The sequence below is a fragment of the Ochotona curzoniae genome, unplaced genomic scaffold (genome assembly GCF_017591425.1).
Source record: "Ochotona curzoniae isolate NIBS_2020 unplaced genomic scaffold, NIBS_Ocur_1.0 contig_65, whole genome shotgun sequence".
Taxonomy (NCBI): domain Eukaryota; kingdom Metazoa; phylum Chordata; class Mammalia; order Lagomorpha; family Ochotonidae; genus Ochotona; species Ochotona curzoniae.
Genome location: NW_024466508.1, coordinates 574,765 through 584,662, shown reverse-complemented (window position 1 = coordinate 584,662; position 9,898 = coordinate 574,765). Strand labels below are relative to the sequence as shown.

The window sequence follows — 9,898 nt, the reverse complement described above, 5'->3', positions numbered from 1 at the left end:
CACACACCCTGGGATGTGCTGTCCCTGTGCACACACACACACACACACACCCCGGGACGTGCTGTCCCCGTGCACACACACACACACACACACCCTGGGATGTGCTGTCCCTGTGCACACACACACACACACACACACACACACACCCCGGGACGTGCTGTCCCCGTGCACACACACACACACACACCCCTGGGATGTGCTGTCCCTGTGTGCACACACACACCCTGGGATGTGCTGTCCCCGTGCACACACACACCCCTGGGATGTGCTGTCCCCGTGCACACACACACCCCTGGGACATGCTGTCCCCGTGCACACACATACCCCTGGGACGTGCTGTCCCTGTGCACACACACACACCCCTGGGACATGCTGTCCCCGTGCACACACACACCCCTGGGACATGCTGTCCCCGTGCACACACACACCCCTGGGACATGCTGTCCCCGTGCACACACACACCCCTGGGACATGCTGTCCCCGTGCACACACATACCCCTGGGACGTGCTGTCCCTGTGCACACACACACACCCCTGGGACATGCTGTCCCTGTGCACACACACACCCCTGGGACATGCTGTCCCCGTGCACACACACACCCCGGGACGTGCTGTCCCTGTGCACACACACACACCCCTGGGACATGCTGTCCCCGTGCACACACACACACACACACACACCCTGGGATGTGCTGTCCCTGTGCACACACACACACACACACCCCTGGGATGTGCTGTCCCTGTGTGCACACACACACCCCGGGACGTGCTGTCCCTGTGTGCGCACACACACACACACACACACCCCTGGGACGTGCTGTCCCCGTGCACACACACACCCCGGGACGTGCTGTCCCTGTGTGCGCACACACAGTGCTGGCTGCTGATGTTCCCAGGTTGGACACGCAGGCTGGGTTGGTGGCTCCTGCACCTTTATCCACACTACAGACAGGCCGGGCAGTGCGCCGGGCAGAGGCGCGACTGTCCTCACTATGTAAAAGCAGACAGGACAAACACGAGTCCAGGGAAGGGGCCGAGGTCACGCAGAGAGGTCGCTGTTGTCGAAGCGCTCCTGGTCGTAGACCTCGGCCACCACCTTGCGGCCGGCGAACCAGCGGCCGTTGAGGGCCTGGATGGCCTTGTGAGTCTCTGAGGCCACCGAGAACTCCACGAAGATCTTGACAATGATCTCGGCGTCCTCCTCCTCGCCCTGCTTCTCCTGGTAGATGATGACCCGGTTCACGGCGCCGAACTTGCCGCACTCCTCTGTCACCTCCCCCTCCAGGTCATCGTCTATGTCCTTGGGGTCCACCATGTTGCGCAGGACCATCACTGTGGACTGGGGGGGAGCGGACCAGGTGGGGCTGAGTGCTGGGGGCTCCTCTGGGGGCTCGACCGCCACCTCCCCCGCCTGCCCCGACCGCCCCCTGCCTGCTCCCCGCCCCGCCCACCTCCTGCTTGCGCAGCAGCTTCTGCATGACCATGTGGCGCGCACTGCTGCCGGAGATGCTCATGTGCTCCTGCTCGCTCAGCATCTCGGGCCGCTCTGACTCAGGGAACAGCTCCTCCTCCTCCTTCTCCTTCTTGGGCTCCAGGAGCCCCAGCGTGGGTGGGCTGGCCAGGATGGGGTTCACCACCCCCACCGAGGGGATGGTGACAGGAATGGGGGGACGGGCTGGGGTCACACCTGCAGTAAAACCCAGCAGGCCCTGCGGTCACCAACAGGGCCTGAGGCAGCACAGGGCCCGCCAGTGCCTTCCCCCAGGCACTCACCTGTGATGACCCCAGGGGCCTGGGCAGCCATGACCGCCTGGGGCAAGGCTCCCAGGGGCTGTGCCAGGGTGAGGGCTGGGGACACCAGTCCAGGTGTAGCCAAGGTGCCCAGGACGGCTGCTCCCGCCACGGCTTCCTGCAACCCGAGGCCACCGACACTCAGCCCTGCTCCTCCCTGCAGACACTAGCCCGACGTCCCCGGGGCGGCTCCGCTGGGCGCCAAGCCACCCATCACCCACCTGAGCTGTGATCTTGGCAGTGGCTGCAGCTGCGGCCACAGCAGCTGCTGGCGGGAGGCCTCCTGGCGTGGCAGGTGTCAGCAGGGGCATGGGGGGTGTGACAGCCTTGCCCACACGCAGGTACTGGCCCCCCAGGTCGAAGAGGTTCATGGAGGACACGGCGTCCTGGGACGACTGTGCCTTCTCATACTCTGGAGGACGGAGCAGTGTGAGCAGCAGCCTCGCCAAGGCGCCCCAGCCCGCCTCAGCCACCCCAGCTCACCGATGAAGCCGTAACCCTTGTGCTTGCCAGTCGTGGGGTCCCGGGCCAGGGTGCAAGATTTGATCTTGCCGAAGGCCTCAAACACACTCTTGATGTCGTCATCCGACAGGTCCTGGTGCACAGAGGCCACGTAGATGCGGTTGAAGGCCCGAGCCTCCTCAGCCAGCTGGTCTATGATGGGCTGGGCCTGCCCAATGTTGCTGGGTCTGCCCACCTGGAACACAGGGGCAGCGGGACCAGGAGCCCATCAGTCTGGCCGTCTGCAAGCGCGCACAGGTAAGTGCTCTGGGCTCCAGGCTCTGGCGCAGCCCGCCCTCACCTTGATGTTCCTGCCCCCTAGCATCACCGAGTTCATCTGCTCCAAGGCCAGCTGCGCAGCTTCTGGGACCTCGTATTCCACAAAGGCAAAACCCTGGATGCAGGGAAGCGGGGGTGAGCTCGGGGCCCCTGGGACGGGGCAGGGTGGGTGGGCGGGGGGGGCCCCATCACCTTGTGCTTCATGGTGACCGAGTCCCAGGACATGTCGATGCTCTTGATGGGGCCAAACGGGGCGAAGGCCTGGCGGATCGTGTCCTCCCCCAGCTCATAGTAGATGGAGCCCACGTAGACCCGACACATGATGGCCAGTGCCCGCTGTCGCTGAGCTGCCATCTGGAGCAGGACAGGGGAGAGACCGACCGGCTGGTCAGGGGCGCAACAGGCTCGGCAGCCCACTCCCTTCCGGGCCCACCCACCAAGCACCACCGTGGGGAGAGCTCCCCACGGATGGCAAGGTGCAGGTTCGGCCCACAGCCCCAGGAGAGGGGCAGCCCGGTGGGAGGCCAGACAGACCCAGCTCGCCCACCCTGGCAGATTGCAGCAGCAAGGCTGGCTAGCAGGTGGGTGGGGGCGGGCTCCGTGCCCTCCTACCCAGCCCCCCTCCAGACTGGGGGCAAGGGGCCCCGGCCAAGCCCCACGGCAGCAAAGGGGAGAGGAGGCATCTGAGGCGGAGGGACCCGCTGCTCTGGAGGGCAGAGGAGAGGAGGGCAGAGACAGGGCAGCGCTGCCCGCAGGAGGCCCGACAGGGGCTCCCTAGAGAGGCAGGAGGAGGGGCAGCTGGAGCAGGGCTGACTGGCGGGTGGGGGAGCTCGATGCTCAGCACACACACCCCTCCCCTTCCCCCCAACAGAGCTGCTTAGAGCCACGCCAAGGCTGCTGGCAGGGTCCCCAGGTGGCAAACTCCAACGGGAAAGGGCCTGGGGCCTGGCAAGCCCAGGGCCGCAGCTGTGAGCCCCAGGGCCAGCAGAGCCAAGAGGGGAGTGGCAGAGGCCAGCCCATCCTCACCCTCACAAGTCCCAGGGGTGAGGGCCACTGGCCGGCCTGCGGGGACCCTCTTCCCTCCCTCAGAGCTCTTCCTTCAACTAGGAAAGTCTTGGGAAAGGCTATTCCCCTCCAGGGACTCTCAGGTAAGCTCCTGCTCAAAGGACCCCCAAGTGCAGCCTTGGCCCCCTCTCCCAGACAGGGGGCACAGCTGTCCCCCAAGATGGGATCTCTCTATGTGGGGCTTCCAGGGCCAGCGGCTCCTCACAGGGACCGTGGGGCCTGCCTCCCATTAAAGCAGCCCCTGCAGACACAGCCCAGCACAGGGGCCGTGCTGCACCCCTCCGCTCCTCCCAGGGCGCTGGCCATCGCCTCGGCCTCCAGGAAGGGAGGGGGCGTCTCCCTCCCCGTCCCCCGCAGGCCAGGGCCAGGCGGCCTCTACCCCTGCTGAGAGCCTGACGCTAGGCCAAGTCCCAAGCCCCTGCCCAGCCCTCACTCACTCACTGGAGTCCCCCCACCGAGCCCCCCTCCATCCAGCCACCCTTGGGGTCTGCTGGGGCCGTGGGCGAGGACCCGCCTGGAGCCCGGCGGGGCTGGCGGCCCGGCGGACGGGCTGGGCGCAGCAGCTACCCTCCGCTCCGCAGTTACCTGGCCGGTTAGTTTTAAGGCGGGCCCTCAGAGCAGACGGAGGCCTCCCCAGGGCGGGCCCGGGGTGGGCGCCCACACACCGGCCGCACTGCCCCCCCTAGCCTGACTAAGGACAGAGCCCCGGCAGGAGTGAGCAAGTCTATTGACCGACTGCAAAGGTGAGAGAGGATCTCCAAAGCCCATTGTCACTGCTGCCATCTGAAAGACAGTAAAGACAGAGTTCAGTCTGTTGGAGCCGGGCAGGCCCGCTCTCGTCAGCACCTCACGCAGGTGGCCGTGCGCCCCGCCGGGGAGGCCCACCTGCCGGCCCATGCTGCCCGGCCGCCGGCACCTGCCCACGGGGGCTGCAGAGCCCAGGAGCCCTGCCCGCGGCCTCGGCCGGAGGAGGAGGGACGCCCGGGTGGCCGCGAGCAGCCGGGCTCCTGGCAGCATGCCCCTCTAACGAGGGGCGGGCGGGCGGGGGTGGGAGGCGCGAGGCCCAGGAACCCGTGGGCCTCGTCCACGCCCAGTGGCCTCACGCCACCACGTGCTTGGGGAAGGCTCTGGGAGGCACCCCAGGCTGTCCCTCGGTCCAGACCGTCGAAGGCCTTAACTGGTGGGCCTCACGGCAGGGGTGGGACGGGACCCTGACCGCCTGGCCCCAGGCCACGGGGTAGCAGATGCATGCCTGCGCTCCTCCTGGGGGCAGGGGCTGGGGAGGCCCGCAGGCGCGAGGGGAACAGGGCGGGAAGGGGTGGGCTGCTCGAGCCCCGGGGAGGACCCTAAGGGCTCCGAGTTGCAGTCCCTGCGAATCTGAGAAGGGGCCCCGCAGCACAGCAGGAAGAGAGCGAAGAGGAGCAGAGGGCGCAGTGGCGGGGAGGGGTGGTGAACGCTGCCGGGCCAGGTGGGCGCCTCTGGCGGCGCGGCCCACTCACCTGCAGGTTGGTGAGCTGCTGCTGCTGGTGGGCGATGGTCTGTTTCACCAGCACACTCTTGATGCTCTGCTCCATGGCGTACTTCTTGGCCTGCAGGACACGGTGCTCGTCAGCCCCAGGGACCCCGGCAGCCGACCCGCAGCCCTCAGCCCCCCACAGCACTCACCTTCTGGAGGGCCTCCTGCTGCTCGGGCGTCAGGGGAGGCAGCCCCAGCTTGGCGGCTGTATTCTGCCCGTTCTCCATCTTGACAGTCTCCGGGCCCTGGAGGGGCAGGGGGCGGTTCAGCAGCGGGAGGGTGGGGGAGGGAGCAGGGGGCATCGCAACCACACCCGCCACCTCAGAGCCAGACCAGGCTCCAGGGCTGCCCCGCCCCAGCACGGCCGTGGGTCCCAGCAGCAGGCAGCAGAGGCAGTGTGGGCCTTGTGCTCCCTGACCCTTCACCCACAGCCAGCCTTGGGGGCTCCGAAGGATGGCAGACTTGGACCATTCTAGAACTCTCAGTGTGAGGACACGGCCTGAGGGGCTCAGGGTGGCCCAGGGCAGCACAAGGCCCCCAAACAGGAGCCAATACCAGGACCAAGGCCACCCAGCCCAGTCCTGGGCATCCCCGATCCGGGTGCCCCCCGCCCCCAGGATCGCCGAGGCTGGCTGTGGCTCACGCCAGCCTGGCCCCGCCACTCTCCCATCTGGCCCCAAGCCCGGGCCTCCCCAGTGGGAGAGGGCAAAGCAGGCGTCACCATGGTAATCAATGCCAGCCCCCTAGAAACTTCTCAATCTGCTCTTTGTCTTGGTAAACAAAAGCCCTTCTCCCACCAACCAGCGGCTAGCCAGCGAGGGGGTCCTGAGCCCCACACTTTCTCGGGTGAAGGCTGACACCACAGCCCTCCCCTTGGTGCCTGGGGAGCAGGAGGAGGGCCCAGCTCCAAGGGGCCCCAGGCCACCTCCTGGAGGCTACTAGAACCTTCTGAATGTGGCTGCTGTCCTGCAGCAGCACAAAGACCTGGCATTTTGGCTCCAGCAGGGCTAAGTGCCCTTCCACGGCTGGGACCAGGGCAGGCAAGCTCTCCTGCAGCCAGCAGCCAAGGGTGTGCCCCGTCCTGTCAGCCGCCACAAAGCCTAAGCAGGCCCTCCCTCCTGCGACAGAGCTGGCCGAGTGTGAGCAGCCCCGCTTCCTGGCCTGGGGTGCACAGCCTGCTCAGGGGAGTACCTGTGGAGGCTTCCATTTGTCTCCTGCTGCCACCACTGTCGCTGCTGCTGCTGCCGCCGCCGTCGCCGCTGGCTCAGACCCCCCTCCTTGCTGGCCATTCACCTGCTGCAAGCAGGAGGATATGTTGTCATGGGTGGTCCCACAGTCACACCCCAAGACCCTCCTCTTCCCAAGCTAATGGCCGAACAAGGGAGGCCAGGCAGGGCCACAGGACCCTCTGCAGTCCACACTGCCTGTGCCCGGCCCACCCAGACAGCTACAGCAACCCTAGCCCTGGGACCAGGCGAGAGGCAGCAGAGGATACAGCAGCTGACCCGATGTCTCCCACACCCTCGCAAGGCAGTCATGCCTGCCTAGCGCCCACAAACTATGCTGGCCCAGTCTCGGCCAGGCCCGTGCAGAACATGCCTCCCTGGGCAGCGGGCGGCGGCTGTCTGCAGCCCCACCGTGCACAGCACTGCGGCAGGCCAATCCTCGGCCTGCAGCACAGGCCTCAGATGGCACAGTCCCAGGCCGGCTGCTCCCTGCTGATGCACCTGGCCTGCAAGCTGGGGGCCCTGCACCACATGGGAGACCTGGAAGAAACGCTTGGCCTCAGACCGTCCTTTGCGTGGGCTCTGTCTCTCCCCCTTTGTAATTCTGCATTTCAAATAAATGTTTTTTGAAAAGCACAGCTGAGGGCCTGGTGTGGTGGCCTAGCGGCTAAAGTCCTCGCCTTGAACGTGCCGGGATTCCATATGGGAACCGGTTCTAATCCTGGCAGCTCCACTTCCCATCCAGCTCCCTGCTTGTGGCCTGGGAAAGCAGTCAAGGACGGCCCAAAGCCTTGGGACCCTGCACCCGCGTGGGAGACCTGGAGGAGGCTCCTGGCTCAATTGGCTCAGCTTCAGCCACTGCGGTCACTTCGGGAGTGAACCATCAGATGGAAGATCTTCCTCTCTCTCTCCTCCTCCCTGCGTATCTGACTTTGTAATAAAAATAAATAAATCTTAAAAAAACACAAAGCACAGCTGAGAGACTGCTCCCTGCACCGGGCAGCACCCAGGGCGGGGGCTGGGCAGAGGCCAGGGCAGTTGGACGGACGCTCAGGGGAGGCCGAGACACCCAAGGGCACAGAGGACCTGCTCCCACCCTTGTGGCTGCTGCAGCAGACTGTGCTGCAGGCTGCGGGGCCTGGCAGAGCTCTCCCTGCCACTGGTATGGGCTGCTCCAGGTGCCCCATCCCTGGAGGCTCAGAAACCACCCCGGGACAGCAGCACGACACACTGAACTAAGCTTCTGCCTGCGGTGCCAAAAGAACACCAGTTCCTGCCCCAGCTGCTCAGCATCCAGCTCCCTGCCTGTGGCCTGGGAGAGCAAGAGGACGGCCCAAGGGCTCGGGACCCTGCACCCACATGAGAGACCTGGAAGAGCTCCTGGCTCCTGGCTTCAGACTGGCTCAGCTCCGGCCGTCGTGGCCACTTAGGGAGCGACCCAGCGGACGGAAGGCTTCCTGCCTGTCCAGCAAAGTCAATCAGGCTAGAACAAGGGCACGCACGTCTGCCAGCACGCGGAGGGGAGGTTCTGGAGCAGGCCCTGGGCGCCGGCAGCTGTGTACACACCATCCGGGCACCTCCGTGAGGCTGTGCAGCAAGGCGCCTGGGAGGGCCCTGGCTACTGCGGGCACCTGGGAGTGACCCGTGGGCAAAAGCTCTTCCTTTCTCAGACAAAAAAAATAAGACTTAGTTTGATGGAGAAAAGTGGATTCGCGCACAGTCTTGCATCTTAATAAACTCCCCTTCCGCGGGACTTGTACCCCCACCCCTCGGGCAGTCTGTCCCGCCCTAAGAAGCAAGGGACAGCCAGGGCAGGACTGGCCCTTGCGGACAAACACCACAGCAGGTCCCTCCTGTGACGCTACTGACACAAAGGCCCAGAGCAGGAAGAGCAGGCAGCAAAGGCAGGAGGGCGCTGAGACCCCCGCCCCCGGAAATGGCCCAGTCAGTCCTAGAGTGCCTCCTGGGAAAGGGCTGGGGGAGGGTCGGGTCTCCCCTGGGAACGGGCTGGGGGAGGGTCGGGGCCGACCAGGTCTGATAAAAGGGGCTAACCCTAACCCTGACCCTGAACGCAGCCGTGCTGCAGGCAGTACTGGTGCGGCCAGGCCAGCTGCCCCCTGCCCTGCCCAGAGTTCCAGCAGCCAGGCGGCAGGAGGGGCCGGGCCGAGCCCCTTGTAGGTCAGCCCCCTTGCAGGTCAGCCCCCTTGCAGGTCAGCCCTCTACCATTCCCCGGCCGAGCCCCGTGCAGGTCAGCCCTGGCCGCTCCCGGGGGCCGAGCCCCGTGCAGGTCAGCCCCCTTGCAGGTCAGCCCTGGCCGCTCCCGGGGGCCGAGTCCCGTGCAGGTCAGCCCCCTTGCAGGTCAGTCCTCTACCATTCCCTGGCCGAGCCCCTGGCAAGTCAGCCGCCTGGGGGCGAGAGCCTCCCAGGCCGCTGTGGGACCGACCGGGGGCCGGGCAGGAATCCCTGGGCGCGCGACCCTTCGCCGCCGCCTCCCCGGGCCCGAGCCCCGAGCCGCGCCTCGGCATGCAGCCCGCCACGGGCGCTCCAGGAGGACCGGCCTACCTCGCCCGCCGCCCGCCCGGCCCGGCTCACTTACGAGCGCGATGGTCGCGGTCGCCATCTTGCGTCCGTCGCGGCCCCCGCGCGCCGTACGCTCCTGCCGCCTCCGCAGTCTCGCGAGATCTGGATGCCGCAGCACCGCACTCTCGCGATACCAGAGCTCCGGCCCAGGACGTGGAAGCGGAGGGAGCTCGCTTCCGGGGCGGGGCTTGCCTGAACGGGGGGAGGGGCGGGGCGGGGCTTGTCCGGGCGGAGGGCGGAGCTATGGCAGCGGGGCGGAGCTTGCCGGTGCGGGAGCGCGCCTGGCCGGGCCGGGCCTGGAGGACGCGGGGACGGCGGGGACACGAGGCACCGACGACGGAGGACGTTTCCGACCCAGCTCAGCTGTGGAGGCACTTGACCACGTCCATTGCGGGTCCTGCCCCGGCTGCCCACGGGCCTTCTCTGGCCCGCGACCCCAGCCACGTCGTCTGTGGGCAGGGCTCTTCCCTGCGCACACAGTCCCGCGAGCCCCCCAGGACCACAGGAAAGGAGCTGCGTGCAGCTCCCGGACGGGCCGGCCCGTGCAAGGGGCTGCCCAGCGAGTGAAGGCGGCAAGGTGCTACCGCACACGAGGCTCCCCAGAACGCCGAGCCCACATGCTGGCCCACGGGCAGTGGGGCCTCTTCCCTCTAGCGCCTGCCAGGCCTCCTTGTATGCGCCATCCGGACTGGATTCAGAAGGAAGGATGGGGCCTGGGGCTCCCACAAGGACCCCAAGGCCGGGTGGGCACTGAGCAGGCCCATAGGACTGGGGCCGTGGAGGAGGCAGCGACAGGAGGCTGGGAAGCTCGGGTCCCAGGCCGCAGCCCCACAGCTGCCCTCCGGTGGCAGCTCCCGCTCCCTGTCCTCCGTGGGATTTCATGATGGAGGACAGAGCCTGGGGTCTGCTCAGGGACCCCCCCCCACGACACTCACTGCAG

General features: G+C 66.9%; 1 protein-coding gene across 7 annotated transcripts; it reads right to left on the bottom strand.

Moving 5' to 3' along the window:
- Positions 1–915: 915 nt before the first annotated feature.
- PUF60 (poly(U) binding splicing factor 60) lies at positions 916–9,064 on the bottom strand. Of its 7 annotated transcripts, none has more exons than XM_040991663.1 (12): positions 8,975–9,064; positions 6,344–6,448; positions 5,302–5,397; positions 5,136–5,225; positions 4,369–4,419; positions 2,764–2,925; positions 2,594–2,686; positions 2,275–2,488; positions 2,013–2,203; positions 1,774–1,909; positions 1,452–1,687; positions 916–1,339 (listed from the first exon to the last, which is right to left on the bottom strand). In XM_040991663.1, exons 1-12 carry the CDS (start codon positions 8,996–8,998, stop codon positions 1,040–1,042), a joined length of 1,698 nt encoding a protein of 565 aa, XP_040847597.1. In that variant the 5' UTR covers positions 8,999–9,064; the 3' UTR covers positions 916–1,039. The 7 variants fall into 7 exon arrangements, with proteins under 7 accessions (XP_040847597.1, XP_040847598.1, XP_040847599.1 ...); XM_040991664.1 differs by having other exon boundaries at positions 6,344–6,445; positions 8,975–9,025; XM_040991665.1 differs by lacking the exon at positions 4,369–4,419.
- Positions 9,065–9,898: the final 834 nt, after the last annotated feature.

Bases quoted from the DNA above. Each gene is read 5' to 3' on its own strand.
- PUF60 (XM_040991663.1), bottom strand. From the start codon at position 8,998: ATGGCGACCGCGACCATCGCGCTC. The intron at 4,420-5,135 runs GTGAGTGGGCCG...ACTGTCTTTCAG, and splicing joins AGCAGCTCACCAACCTGCAG to ATGGCAGCAGTGACAATGGG. The intron at 1,340-1,451 runs GTGGGCGGGGCG...GCTCCCCCCCAG, and splicing joins AGCTGCTGCGCAAGCAGGAG to TCCACAGTGATGGTCCTGCG.